This window comes from Typha angustifolia, chromosome 6 (genome assembly GCF_048772165.1).
Source record: "Typha angustifolia cultivar Huaian chromosome 6, ASM4877216v1, whole genome shotgun sequence".
In the NCBI taxonomy this organism is placed as follows: Eukaryota; Viridiplantae; Streptophyta; class Magnoliopsida; order Poales; family Typhaceae; genus Typha; species Typha angustifolia.
This window is the reverse complement of record NC_133244.1, coordinates 1,075,901-1,091,530: the sequence shown is the minus strand read 5'-3', so window position 1 is coordinate 1,091,530 and position 15,630 is coordinate 1,075,901. Positions and strand designations below refer to the sequence as shown.

At 34.6% G+C, this 15,630-nt stretch overlaps 1 protein-coding gene across 2 annotated transcripts; it reads left to right on the top strand.

The window, feature by feature from the left end:
• The first annotated feature begins 284 nt into the window (after positions 1-284).
• On the top strand, positions 285-12,115 carry LOC140761102 (mitochondrial ATPase complex subunit ATP10). Of its 2 annotated transcripts, none has more exons than XM_073098291.1 (11): positions 285-426; positions 527-614; positions 768-866; positions 1,602-1,738; positions 1,836-1,876; positions 4,840-4,903; positions 6,976-7,164; positions 7,377-7,448; positions 7,841-8,001; positions 8,099-8,217; positions 11,672-12,115. In XM_073098291.1, exons 4-10 carry the CDS (start codon positions 1,604-1,606, stop codon positions 8,214-8,216), a joined length of 780 nt encoding a protein of 259 aa, XP_072954392.1. In that variant the 5' UTR covers positions 285-426; positions 527-614; positions 768-866; positions 1,602-1,603; the 3' UTR covers position 8,217; positions 11,672-12,115. The 2 variants fall into 2 exon arrangements, with proteins under 2 accessions (XP_072954392.1, XP_072954393.1); XM_073098292.1 differs by having other exon boundaries at positions 329-426; positions 567-614.
• Positions 12,116-15,630: the final 3,515 nt, after the last annotated feature.

The window sequence follows — 15,630 nt, the reverse complement described above, 5'->3', positions numbered from 1 at the left end:
CTGTCAGTCTTTCTTCGTCTCGACATCTCATCGTCTCGTCTCTTAGCCCTAGCAGCCATTGACGAGATCTGAGCACTATCTTCATCTCCTCTGTCGCCAAGCCACCACCTCTCTGCAAAGCTCCGCCTCCACCTCCGCCTCTCCGCCAAGCTCCGCCTCCCTTTCCTCTTTACCTGCCACGCTAAGCTCCTTTTGACCATCTCTCTACCTCCGTCATCAAGCTCCGCCTCTCTGCCGTCGCTAAGCCACCGCGTCTCAGCCGTCTCCAACATCCGCCTCTCCGCCATCTCCAACATCCGCCTCCGCCTCCGCCTCCGCCTCCGCCTCCGCCTCCGCCTCCGCCTCCGCCTCCGCCTCCGCCTCCGCCTCCGCCTCCTCTTCTCTACTCGAGCTTGCCTTCTACTTCGAGAGCCCTCTCCCTTCACGGTTAGCTTCCGCTGGCGCCAAGGATTAAATTGTTTTATTTCTCAATCATGTTTCTCAAATCGAATTCTCACAATGCTCAGATGTAATATTACTATCTCAGATATCCTGGGAGTAAATTTGGTGCTGGTTTTGCTTGTCAGGACTATGTGCTTTGTGAGAATTTCAGAGATCAAATGTTAGAACTAAAGGTGGATATTCGTTTTCAGGACTGGTTTTAGAAATAATGTTGTCAATTTTGTGATATAGAGTGTGATGTCAGGTTGAAAGGCAGTTTTGAATTGCATTCTATATGTCATTATAGATCTTATTAATTGCTTGTGGCCTTTGGATTTTAACTGCAGATTGATGTTGCAGCTGGTGTTCTATATGAGAAAGAGTTCATTGTCTGCTCATTAGGCCTGTTACTGAAGCTTACTGTTAGCAGAACTTACTGAAAGCTGGCAAGTTTTTTTCCCTTTATAATGGTGAAGTGAAAGTCTCCTCAAAGTAGTACTTATCATAATAGACAACACCCTTTAACATATATAGAGTTGATTTCCTCTTAGTTCCTAACTTCTCGTTTTCTTGACAAAAAGGTCTACCTTGATTCCTGATATATTTCTTTTGGTCTGTTTATACTGAATAATATGATACTTATACATTGACTACATTCATGAGATCATTCATGGAAGGCCTTTGTCTAACTCTAATTAGCTTTGTCAAGCATCTAGATTTGTTTAGGAATCCTTTGTTGTCTCTTTTTGTGTGACAATATGAGAAGGATGGTAAGTGATAGTGGTCAAAGATGGCAATGGATCAATGATTCTAAGCCTACTAGGGTAGAACCATAAATAATGGGTGTTTGTGGGATGAAGGTTTCTTATTTTTTTTGTATTCCTCACATCTAAACATTTTCATTGAGATGCATTACAAAAATCTTCCTATTCAACAAGTTGGGTCTGTTGTGCATGAGGGTCGTGATAGCAGGAGACCAATAGTTGCATTTTAGTCTTACCATAGGAGGGTTAAGTACTTTAGTTATATGGGTTTTGTGCAATTGAGCCAAACCAAAAAAGTAAAGTGTAATTTACAAAAAAAAAAACGTGTAACATATTACTCAAAGCATTTTTCATTTTCATAGTTGTATAAAGGTAATACAAGTATATGACTTGAGTTATTCTCAAACCGCTTCGCAGTAATGGCTACGATGCTAAGGCGCTTGGCTATTCGTTCTTCCACCATCACCTTTCTATCCTCGTACTCCCTGGAGAAATCTTTTCTCCTCGATCCCATGCTCTATGTGCCTTCTCGTAGTTTCCTCGATCTTTACAAGGTCCTTTCCCCATGTCTAATAAATACCTTTCAGTTTTCTTCATTTTTTTCTCAATTTAGCTTGGCTAATGCTTCAATTGTCATTCTTACCTTACCAGATAGGCAGTAAAGAAGCCATCGAGAAGGAGAAGGCGAGGCTGTGAGTTTTTTTTCCTCCTGTTAACTCTTTTTGATCTTGAGATACAAGATCCATTTTGCTATTTACTGTGTTTAGTTTACTAAGAATATGGCAATTAAGATTTTTTTGGTTCAGTTGCAAGTAAAGATTTAAAAATGCTTATAGTTCTGTTTGTTGAATCAGGTTTTAAGTATTAGAGGTGAGTTGGTTATAGGCATAATTATTATGGCCGGAACTTATATGCTAATCTAAGGTTTTTGTTTGAATAAGAAGAAGCAATATGTTGGTCATGGCCCTGCATATATGCAAAATGGGCCATAAGATACAAGATTATATTTAATTTAATAATTTGTGATGCAACGAAGCATTAGTATTATTCACTATAGGATAGAAATTTGGGCATTGATTTGATTTAAAGATTATGTAAACCTAATTATAATGAATTAAGCTTATGAACAACAAGAAGGGTGTATTAAAGTGGAAAGAGAAAAATTCAGCTTGGTACCTAGATATGAGAAAATGATCATCAATAATCCCAACAAAGATCCTTTGAAAAGATTTGTTGGCAAAATTTGATTCAAACAGTCACAAAATTCAATCCAATATTAATAGTAATAAAATTAATGAAATAAATTTATAGATTACAGAATGTAATATTCTGTATAAGTCAAGTCTATTGTTTAATACTATCTCCTTAAGACCAATTCGCCATTCATCTATTAATTTTGGAATAGTGGGCGTCGATCTCCTAGGATAAAATAACTATTTTGCACATGAAAGAAACTGCTATTCAAGTGCTTGCCAAACCAGAATAGTGCAGTACTTTTCTCTTAATATAGTAGCAGAGGATTTGAAAATGTGCAGATGAATTGAATCTGTTCTTATGCAAACTTCTATCCTATTTATAGAATTGAAAAGCTTTGACGAAAAAGTGTAAAATTCCGATTGCTTCCGCCGAAAGGAAGCATTTGTCACTGTTAATAGAAGCAACCACAATCAAAATTGACTTCCATAATCGATCATTGGATAGTCAAAGCACCTGTCGAGGTAATGGCAGAAGTTAATTGAACTGAAATTAAATCAGACAAAAACTAATTTGGGTCTACTAAACTAAGCTGAGCCGAGCTGGGCGAGGCAATGCACGTGTGTGAGTTGATTTGCATAGATTATTTTATCTATAAAAATGAGTATCTCTCGGGGCCTAAAGCCCAAATAGAACTTAGTACTTTATGTATTCTACTAACAATTTACAAATAGTCAATGTTAAGGTTTGTCAGATCGGCCAATTCTGATCCGGATTAGGATTGGCCAGACTTGATCCCGATCCAGGCTTGATTCCAGTCATTTGATTGGGATCGGCCAGGATCAGTTTAAAATTAAACCGGGCTAGATCCATTATAGATTTGACCCAGATCCAACCTAGGGACATCAATGATGCCCCCAAGCTCTTTCTCTTTCTCTTTTTACTTTTTTCTTCTCACTTTCTCTTTTTCTCTCGTTCACTCCTTTTTCCTTTTCTTCTCATTTTCACTTTTTAACAGAGAGATCTAGCTCCAACGAATTTCGACAAACTCTAACAAACTATGGTTCATAAAGTATTCATTGTTTGAAATCATTATATGATCCATATGTTGGTTATTATCTTCCTCAGTATCCTCAGACACAAAATTCACATATTGGTTATTATCCTTCTCAGAAAAAATAACTCATTTGATATGAATAATCTGATACAATTACTCTTTGGAGCATTAGATCTTAAATATCATTATTTACAAACTTATAGTGATTATGATGACGATGACCACAGAGATTTATGAGACCCAGTTTGATATATATTAAAATTTTGATTTTTGAGTAAGTTAGTACCTTTGTTTATTTTCTAGGGCTCATATATGAGTAATTATTATTATTTTTTTCGACAAACTCCAACAAACTATGGTTTATAAAGTATTCATTGTTTGAAATCATTACATGATCAATATGTTGGTTATTATCTTCCTCAGTATCCTCAGACACAAAATTCACATATTGATTATTATCCTTCTCAGAAAAAATAACTCATTTGATATGAATAATATGATACAATTACTCTTTGGAGCATTAGATCTTAAATATCATTATTTACAAACTTACAGTGATTATGATAATGATGACCACAGAGATTTATGAGACCCAGTTTGATATATATCGAAATTTTAATTTTTGAGTAAGTTAGTACCTTTGTTTATTTTCTAGGGCTCGTATATGAGTAATTATTATTTTTTTTAATTTTTTGGTCATGGTTTCTAAATTTTTAGAATTTTTCTATATTTTTAAATAATATTTAGAATTTTATGTAATTAGAAAAATCTGATCCGATATGGCTGATACATATTGTTTTTCGGAAGGCCAATCCCAATTTTTTTGAACCTTGGTTAATGTGGTACTAAACTCATTTTTTTTTTTCATTGCCATGAGTCACTTTAAAGCTAATTTTCATTAACTTCTTTTCATGAATTTGAATGAATGAATATATGATATTAAAGTTCTCTTTAGTTTTTTTTAATTATACCATTAATTCATTATTAATAATATTTGGACCCCAATTAAATTTGGGCTTGAAGTTTGCATAAGATTCATGCTCAAATCATGAAGTTTTCAACAAGATTACTTCGATACTCTTTTGATTGCTTCTTCTTCCATTTGTTACCTCTCTGATATCAAATTTCTTATTGCAGTGGTAGAAAACATCACAACTTGCTTATAATTGTGCAATTGAAGTAAGAAACTAAGAATGCATCGCACAACTCATACAATTTGGTTTAGGTTCAGAAATTTTAGGTTTTGATTTGCATATGTTTCTTCTTTTTTTCCTTTGTCATACTGCCTTTTCTTCTTACTTTCTTTACTTTATTTTCAGAATTTAGTACTACTTCTTCAGAATATATATCACTATGTTCTTTAACCAGAAGATTAATAATGAGTTTTAAAATTTTCTAGTGCAGTTCAGATGAATTAAGTAGAGGATACTTCGCTGACATATCAGAGATTCGTAAAACTGGTGGTAAGGTGTGTTTTTTTTTCTGGTACTTAGGCTTGCATTACTATCATACGAACTAGATTCTGATATATGTAAGTTCCTGCTTTTAGAAAATTATCATCCGCACAAACTTATATTTGTATATTTCTGTTATATATGTAAGGAAGCGGGTGAAAATTCTCATATTATTATGCATACCCTGAACTAAATATTTCTGTTTTTTCTGCTTGTCACATCACACAAGTATGTATTGATGGTCATCCACAAGGAATTTGGTATGAGGTGGATGGACATAATTTGAGTCATTGGGTGCTCTTGATATGCATGCTTCATAGAAAGTAGTTATTTCTTGTGGAATTGACTTAAATTGCTGCATATAGCATATATGGAATATATACTCATTCTCTTTGCTCTTGTAGTATTTGGAATTGGAGTATTTTGTCTTTGTGATCTCAACAAGCAGGTGATGGCTGCAGGATCATAAGTTGAAACTAAATGATATAGTGATCGCTATTTAGGCCTTATTTATTTCATTCTGTCTAGTACCATAATCTATTATTAAGCATGCATATTAGGTTGTATAAGGATGCAAGTGGTTTTGGATTATGCATTGCATTATTTCTTCCGAATCTGGTTAAGATGGGTATGGATCTTAAAAGGAAATTCCATTTATTAATTGGACCAGATATGATTTGACATATCCAAAAAGACAAGGAAATCAATCACTTCGCGAAATGCTATATGTAAATATATATATATGGAAAAAAAATTCAATTTCGCCCCTCTTTTTTTGCATTATTTCCATTTTGACCTCTCTTTTTTTACCTGTCTAAATCAACCCTTACTTTTCATTGTAAGTCTTTAAAAAGGACCCTCAGATTAACTTTAATCCAACAGAATTGGACAGAATGATATTTTTTAATGAATATATATTTTAAAATATAACTTCTAAAATATCAAAATTGCCAATGATACTTTACTAATTTGGTTGTATATCTTTTCATCCTTATCATTTCTTCCCTTTAGGGCATTTGAAGAATAGCGCGATTGGAAAGGAAGACTTAGAGGAAGGTTTTTGAGAGGATTCTCTCTAGTGAATGAGAGGAGCATGGTTAGTGAGGAGCATGGTTGGGGAGGAAAGGTTTATGAGGGTTTTCATTAGTGAATAAGAGTACACTTGGGGAAGAAAGGTTTGGGAGGATTTTTTTAACTTAATAAACGAGTTTGGATTTACTAGTGGGTATAAATATCTAAGGGGATACTAGTAATTTGAGTACCCTGCATTAATTTGACTTGAATGTTAGTCAGTCTTTGTGATGGAAATTAACGGCAATGGGTTTAGTAAATAGTAAATATAAAAACCAGGGATCAATTTTGATAAGTGAAAAAAGGAGGGGTCGAAACGAAATAACATAAAAAGGAGGGAGCAAAATTATTTTCCCCAAATATATATTCATATGTACAGATAATAAGAAGATCATCACCTTTTGCATAGGATGACAGTATCTGCCGTCTATTTTTGAGTCTGATTATGCATACGCAAGGAACCTCTAAATCACATAAATTTTCTATTGGATCTGTTCTACATTTTGTAGTCCACTACTAGTGGGTAGATTCTTGAAGCAGATCTCCCATCTTTGGTTTTTTCTGAAGGATTGAGCTTCCAATAAGGCTAGGTTTTTAGCTCATCTCTCTCTCTCAGACATATAAAAGTCAAGTATGTTTATTTCTCAGAGAGCATGTGCATCAACTACATTATAGGTCCTTGATACTTAAGAAAGAGAATAGGACTTTGATCTGAACTTGCAGTTTTCCAGAATATTGAATTTATAGCTACTAACATTAGGAAGAAAGGGCCTGTTTCTGGTTATTGTACCACTAAGTCATGCTGGACTTACAAATTACATGCTGAAGGTTTAAAATAACACAATGTGCCTATGTGATTAGGTATATATCTATTTGAAGTTTTCTGTTCGAACTGTATCTTCCAGATCATTCATGTCTCTAGTAACTAAAAACAATATCCATTATGAATGATAGTATAGAGTGATATGCCACATGGCCACAGGAAATATTCATCATTTTATACGTTGTTATGCAGGTTGCATTGGCGAATAAAACTATAATTCCGTCAGTGGCAGCTGTTAAGTTTCCCGATCTAGATGCAAACTTCCCTGACAATAGAAGGTTAAAGTTACCTGTTACTTCCACTGAAAATGTAACTGATGCCAGTGAAGCGCCTACTCCGTGTGCATCGTTGCTCTGTCTTTCCTTTCGTGCAAGCTCACAGGTATGAGGAAATGAGGAACTCATCCTATAATATTAGATCTTTTCTTACTAATTAACTCTTAGATTGGGTGCTAGCTTACTAGGTTGCTTGGTGTCTTATGACATGCTATTTGTTCATAAGCTCCCATAATCCCAAGACTTTGTAAAACTGAAAAGGTTGGAAAAGTTGGAATGTTAGGTGTAACTTACTCTACATCTCTATTGCCTTGACAGAGAATGGCAGAATCATGGAGTCATCCTTTTCTGGATTCATTCAGTGCTGATAGGAAAGTTCAAATATATGAGGTGATTAAAAAGTTCAATTCTCAATTAAGTTGCCTACTTTTTTAAATTTGAACTTTAAACAAGTAGTATGGAGCACATTTTGTTCCTTGGCACTTGAGAAATTTATGAAATTTTGTAACCTTTAAATTTCTACCTTTTGTGTTACTTCACTTATGAAGAGTAATACATTGGTTTGATGAAAATTTGCATTTTTACTTATGAAGAGTAATACCTTTTTGTGTTACTTCACTTATGAAGAGTAATACCTTTTGTTGGTTTAAGCTCTCATCTTTGATAGCTTAATCTGCGGTGTGGTCCAATTATTCGTCTTCAGTGCTTTTAATATTTTCTTAGCACCAAGCGATCAAGTATTTAAAACATTACTGAGCATTGGGTGATCCGTCACTTCTCAGGTATCATTTATAGATTCTTGGTTATTGTCACTGGGTCCAGTAAGGCACATATTTCTCAAGATGATGAATAAATCCAGTAATCCACAGAGACACATTGTTTATGCCTTTGGAGATCACTATGATTTTAGGAAGAAGTTACACATATTGAATCTTCTTACTGGGTAATATTTCCTTCAATTTAGTTAATTTGCTACATAGAGAGCTGAGTATATTTATACATATTTTATCTGAAAAGGTAACTGTTTTGTTCCCATGAAGGTATATTTTTCTGCTTGATCGGCTTGGAAGAATAAGATGGCAAGGTTTTGGATATGCAACACAGGAAGAATTGTCGGCGCTTCTATCATGCACCGCCCTCTTGTTAGACGAGAAATGAGGTGTTTATTTTAATTTTATCATCTGATGAATGCTTACTGCTGCTTCTTTCAACCACTTAGTACTTACAGATGGGCGTCTATTTTCTTTTCTGTGTAATGCGGTATTAAATGTCTTATTACAATGGTTAGTGTTTGCATATGATGCTGATTATAGATTTATAAATTATGTTTCTCTTGTGCTTTGGAACTGGTATATTCATGAAAGATTAGAATGATGAACTATTATTTATCTGACTATTCTGTTAATCAGGAAATATTACATATTTTGTGGGTTTCTTTCCAGGAATAATAAGCTGAAATGGGCTTCCCTTTGCTAGGATTAATGGATAGATTGGTAGCAATGAAGCATGAATATGAACACGGAACACGGACATGACATGATATGGACACGGCAAAATAAATAAATAAATAAATATAATTGATATTTTTCTTCATTTTTTTTCAACCGCAATAAAACTATATTAGTAGAGATATGTATTAGCAGATTAACAATTTAATAGATAGAGAAGCTTTAATATAATTTAACAATTTAATAACAGAGATTAAAATAACTAATAGAAATTAAAATAATTAACAGTTTATCACACTAATTAGAATTAAAATAACTAACAGAAATTAAAACAACTAATAGTTTATCACATAATTAAAATTAAAATAACTAATAGTTTATTGCACTAATTAGAATTAAAATAACTAACATATATTAAAATAACTAACAGTTTATCACATAATTAGAATTAAAATAATTAACAGAAGTTTAAATTTAAGATTAAGCTCTCTCAGAAAGAGACAGAGAGAATGAGAGAGAGACAGAGAGAGAATGAGAGAGGGAGGGAGGAAGAGAGAGAGAGGGGGAGGAAGAGACAGTGAGAGAGAGAGAAGAACCTATCGTTCTCGTTGTGCTCAGCTCGTCGCACTCGCTTAGCAACCTGTTGGCTGTCACGCTCACCCAGCAGCCCGTCGCGATCGTTGCCTTGGATCGTTGCTTGACAACTTCGCTCGAAGGTTTTAGGGCTTGGATCATCGCTTAGAAAAGTATTTCATGTGTCCCACATGTGTCCGACGTGTGTCTGTGTTCGACACGGACATCTCCTCCTGGGAGAGGTGTCCGTGCTTCATTGGTTGGTAGCGAAATGAACGAAAATTAGGATTTGGTTTATAGATTGGTTATAGGAAAGTATTTTGTGTGGCTTGCAAGTCTTACAAGAAGTTCAGATTCTCCAGCTTTCTATGAGGAATAGCATCATTTTAGAAGCTCCCTATGTGTAGGAACTAAATCTCAATAGCTGGCTGTGGCAATAAGTTTAGACTTCCGTCACCTTGTTATTGTCATGGTCTAAGCTTGCTATGTAGTTTGACAAACACTAAGTAGCATGAGTCCTTGATAAGATATATACTGTTCCTTTAAATATGCATGGTACAATTGCTGTGGCCAGATGAAAGAAGTTTATTTCCCCTTTTTGGAGAAAGGATGTTAAACTTCAAAACGGCTGAGGTTTATTTCCTCATTCAGCATAGGTGAATCAAAATACATAATTAAATAACTTCAGTTTGTATTAGGAGATCAACATAGGAGAATGAATCAACTGATAAAAGGAATTAAAATACAAGAACCTTCTATTTCTGCAACGGTAGCAGTGCATGCTTTGACCTACCTGATTGTCTTCTCTATGGATGTAAATGAAACAAGCTAGAGCAAGCTAAGGTAACCCCATATGTTGGCACAAAATCATGTCAAAGCCTGCTCCAAGGTCAAGCTCTAGGCTTGGAGATCCTTAGCTCAAGCTTGGCTTGACTGGAAGAGGGTTCACATTGTAGGCAGCCACCTCACCGCAGAACGTCTAGGCCAAAGGTGGATTAAAAGGCGATCTAGCATTTTTAATATATAATAAATTAAAAATAATTATTTATGAATATATGATACATAACATATATCAGTATAGTTAAAAATTGCCAATGCGACAAAATTAACACTAAGATTATGCATAGCTAAAAATCTGGAATCATAACTAATTCTTTTTCTCCTTTAACAATTACAAAAATAATAAAACTAATAAAAATTAGAAGATTCTCTTATCCTTATGCTACATCTCAACTGCCAGCCTGTCGTCCATTTACAGCAACTCAGAAAGGGGCTAAAGTGCAAATATAGGGAAAAAAGGAAAACAAGGGGAGTAAAGAGAGCGAGAGATGAGATCCACTTTCTACAAAGAGAAACATAGGGAAAAGAAAAGGAAAAAGATAGGGGAGAGAGAGAGGGGATGTAGGGCACACGACATTGGAGGGAGAGGAGCTTGATGCAAACTCCACTGCTGCCTTGTGCCATTAGTTGGTACCACTCAAGAGAGGAGGCATCAAGAGAGATATCTTTGAGGGCTCAAATCGAGGGAAGAGGTACGGAGTGGAATTGAGATTTCTTTTTCAATAGTTCAAATCTCAAACCCATTACTCGACCCACTACCTCAATTGGACCATTATTTTGCCTATGCCAATCCACTTCCGCATATTCAATATGCGGGGCCGCGAACAAGGTGGTTGCCATGGCCACCTTTCAATACAGTGGCTAAAGTAATTGGCATATAATTATTATTTATATTTCCTTGATTGTAAAAATCTATGGAGAAGAAAGAAAAATGATATAAACTTTTGTATGGTAAAATATTATTTGAATTATTCAACAAGAAGAAAAAGAACACATGACTTCTATTGACACATGACTTCTATTGAACTTTTAAGTATTTAGTTTCAATGGTTAGATATTGAGACTTAATATTTGAATTTGAACAGAAAGATTTTTTCTTTGTACCACAAAGAAGTCTGAAAAATGTGGGAGAGCAAATCATAAGAAATTAATTAGTCAGAAATAAAGAAATATTTGGTGCTGATTACGATATCAGTGCTTTGTCATTAAGAGGAGTCAAATTCACGACCTAACATATTAAAGAGATGTGCTGTACCATCAGAACCATATAGTTTGTAAGTCTAAGAAATGATCGATATATAATATTTAAATTTAGCAAAATCAAGCTGAGCTTGAGTGAGCCATGGTCAGCTTGACATTGGCTTGATTAAATAATGAGTCCAAAGTCAAGCTTGAACTTTCCTGATTCAATATCAAGGTTGCCTTGAGCGGCTCACAAGTCAACAAATTGGTTTGACACCCCTATACCTTTCATTACTTCCTTGAGCAGCAAGAAGTTGTAAAGAAAATGATGATTATTATTACAGTATAAAGTAGTTGTTGGTATATGACTATATGGTATTGTTGATTTGTAAATTCTGTAACTTAAACTTCTCTGTTCCCCTTGTACTTTTCTTTGTTTGTTTTTATTATGCTTAGGATTTTAGTTACTTTGATTTGTTATTCTAAGTTAGAACTCCTTTCTTGTAAGCAGCCAAGGCTGTGAGCAATGTGCTACAACCTTCAGTTAATGTCTTGTTGTTGGTTCAACAGTTAGATGGCATGAGGCTGCTAATGCAAAGAAGACCAAACTTCCATATTATCTGAAGCTTTTGATTGGAAAAGTTATTTCAGACATAATTGTCTTGGAGCCCATCACTTGAAACTGCTCATTATGATGGGCCTTATCAAGGAATCCTACAATGTTATGAAGCAGTGCATGAAGCAGGCAATCTATACACAGTTCTTCAGTCAGTTTTTTTAAATTATCTAGTAGGCTATTCTGTGGAAATATTTATCATGTTTCTCCAGATATGCGCTTTTATGCTTTTCTTTTTAAATTTTAACTTTTCCTCTGGTTGTCATAGCGGGCCATGCCTGTCTAGATTTCAGCAGTTACATTATTGTTGGAACCAAAATTTTTTCAACTGACCTGAGGTCCTTTTTGTTGGATTCTTTTATCTATGATGCAAATTTGTTGGAGTGAACCTTCTCCTAGTTCTGGCCCATTTCATGGTCCTTATAGACACAACACATGATATGTGCCAGGTTAAGCTGCTGATATGTCATGAAAAGTAAATCTTTACTTAGGTATTTTGCAGTTCTTGGCCACATTGCAATTGTCAGGTAAAATTGCATATTACTGCAGAATTTGCTCCTATACAAATAGAAAAAAAAGTATGGACTATGGAACATATTTGCTTCCTAGTTGTATGACAGGTTAACTCTAGAAGTAGTCTATAATAACACCTGCAGCTCAACATCAGTAGTCTAAAATCATACAATGATAAGCTGTTTCCTTATCATGGATATCTTTTGTGATGGTTTTCAAGTATGTTTGATAGGTACGTGAGTTCTCATTGTGATACATTTCTTTTTCATAATATGCAGGACTAGGACTAAATCATGTTTCTTTCCTGTATGATTTGTACGCTGAGTGACTTAGATGGGTGTTAATAATAGCTTCCAGGTATTTGACTGCTTGTTTCTTGTGATTGTTAATTGAAATTGGAAAGGATGGGGGACAAAGTGTATGATTGTTGGGGAGAGAGAGGGTAGTGTGACAGAGTCTGCCTCCAGGTAATGGTCTTTTGGGTCATCCAAGATGCTTGCTTCTCTTCTCTTGCCGGCTGCAATATCTATTGGCCCTACTGCCAGAGAATTGTAACCAAAAAGGGGGATGCTAAGATCTAGCAGCTAAAGGAGAGATTGTAAAAGGACCTGAGAAGCCAAAGCTGGAACGAAGAATATGTTATTCTGAGGAAGAGGAGCAGCAGCAGTAGGAGCCAGGCACAAACCTTCAAAAATCCCCAGCTTTCATATCCATCCACACGAGATGGTCTGGCAAAGAAGGCTTGCTACAATGTTTGCTATGTTTATGTGGTTTGGATGCATATGTTACTCATGCTGGATGCTCCCTTAACAACATTTTCTATAGTTTCAGCTTTTATCTTTCTATGCGAAAATCATGTAATACTATTGCTCAAAAACCTAAATGGTCTAGATTTGGGGTTCTGAATCACTTGATTGTTATACCACACTCAAAAACATCAATTATTTGCTTGCCAAATCATACATAGTTGAACCATACGAATGTTCTTTTGTTCTTTTTTAAATTTTTTTTTATTTATATAGATTAAGAGTCTAAATTATAGACCTGTCTATAGTGTTCTAATAGAAAATTACCAAACATTGTTCACATGTATGACTTTCTTGTCCCTAAAAGACATCCTCAGTTGTGAATCGATAGTTGGTGTGAATTTTTACCAGATGTCTGTTTGGCCTATGTGGGCTTGTCACCAGTGAGTGATTATCATTTTTTAACATATGCTTTGAGTTGCATGCCATGTTGAACAACATCGATCCTTTTGGACCCTCATGCATCTCACATACAGAGAAACATGTGGATATTACATGCAGGTGGCTTACAAGACACTGATAGTGGGTTAAAGGAATTCTTGGATGCTAAATCTAAGGATTGCCAATTGGCCCAACCTGATAGTCTCTATGGTTGGGTGGTGATCCCCTCTTCCATAGGGCTGGGCCAAGATAAATTAATAATATGGATCATTTGATTTCTTGAATTGGAAATGTGAAGCGCGGTGTAATACTCTTATGGGATTCTAATGGACCTCATATGGACTCATGGAGCTCAATTCTTGCTCAAGATTGCAACCACCATGATTTTAGACTGCCTCATTTTACAGAGTGATGATGATGCATTGGAATTGGTTACCATTCTGAAGGATAACTTAAGGCGCCTGTGGAAACTAGAGAAATAAGACAGCTTTTAGGTCTGAGAACCTAGCTGGACACTGGTAGTAGGAGCAGGAGCTCTTTTTTATTTTGTTTGTCGAAAAAAATTAAATAGAATTTAATTTACTGTAGTCTTAATAAAAATATTAAACTAATCAGTATTTTTTAAAATGCAAATTAGTTCAGTCAAGATTTATACATATAAAACACTATAAAACGTTGATTAGCTCAATGTTTTTGTTTGACACAAAAGCTAAACTAATCAATGTTTTTAAAAACGCTAATGAATTCAGAATTTTTAAAAATGCTAATCAGTTAAAAACTCTAATTAGTCCAGCGTTTTTATCATCGGAATTTATATATATAAAATGCTAATCATTTTAGTATTCTTGTTTGGTCTCAAAATACTAAACTATTTTATGTATGAATAAGATACTGATTAGTTCAGCGTTTTTATTAGGACTACAGTAAATTAAATTATATTTAATAATAAATTAGAAAAGTAGTCTATTTTAATAAAAATATAGTTCGGTCAAAAACTCGGAAATGGCCCAATGACTTTGTATGTAGTGGCCAGACTGACGTAAGTTCGTACTATTCCTTTCCATAAAATTAAAAAAAAAGTGTGGAATGTATTTATTAGTCAACATAGTAATAGAAATATCAATTATAAAAATATATGTCATATCTCGTACTGAGAACATCAAAAGAGTTTCAAGTGTCAGGTCAGACTTGGATTTTTCATAGATCCATTTTATATTTTCATAGCTTTTGAAGTTACATTACCAATACTTAGATTCTTTGAAGAGAAATAAGTGTTAATCACTATGGCATATCATATAGGGCCATTTGCATAAAAATATATATTTTATTTCTCTGGAAGATGATCCATGACTTACCTGATTGACAAATGTGGATACCATAATGAAAATCTTTTTTAAAGAGGGCAGAAAGTAGAATAAAAAAAGATTAAAAAATAGCTTAATAGTTTTATCTTTGAAAAAAAAAACTATGTGAAAAAATAAAAGATGAACTGACCATATGGGGTAATCTATATTTTATCTTTTATAAAAAAAATTATAGTAATTTTTCGAGGGAAATTATATTTTTACCTCTTTAATTTTTATTTTTTTGTGAAATAATAAGGGGTTAAGCGGTACAAATAAAACTTTTAAGAGAATTACTTTAAATTCTATCATGCAAACCGGCCTAATCCGATCCGTAATGGTTCCGAAATTTAGATCCTAACTTAATAGCCCTCCAATGGCTATATGGATGCTAGGGTTAGTTTATGGTGTGAAGGGGGAGAAGTTGTGGAAGAGGGAGGTTAGAGGCTGGAAGAAGCCGACCAAAGATTTAGACGGTGGAAAAAGGGAGGTGGGAGAGAGCGCCAATAGCTAGAATCAAGAGAGAAAGTGATGAGACTAAAGCCAATTCCAATTCAAATAAAAAAAATCTCAATTAAGGTTTCCTTCATATATATATATATATAGAGGCTCACCGTAAGGACTCCATAATTAACATAAAAACATCCCAAACAACTCTAACAATTCCTAACTTAACCAACACTTTCGCCGCGGTGCGTTCGAACGCACTCTGGTAAAAATAGATTTTATTGATTCTACTTACTCAACTAGATAAATAGGTCCATTCCTATGAACCCAATGTCACGCTTGGAGTCAATATGGATCGAATCGTATCACATTAACTCTCACAAGAGTTAGAAAAAAAAAATATATCATGTATTGCAAGAGAAA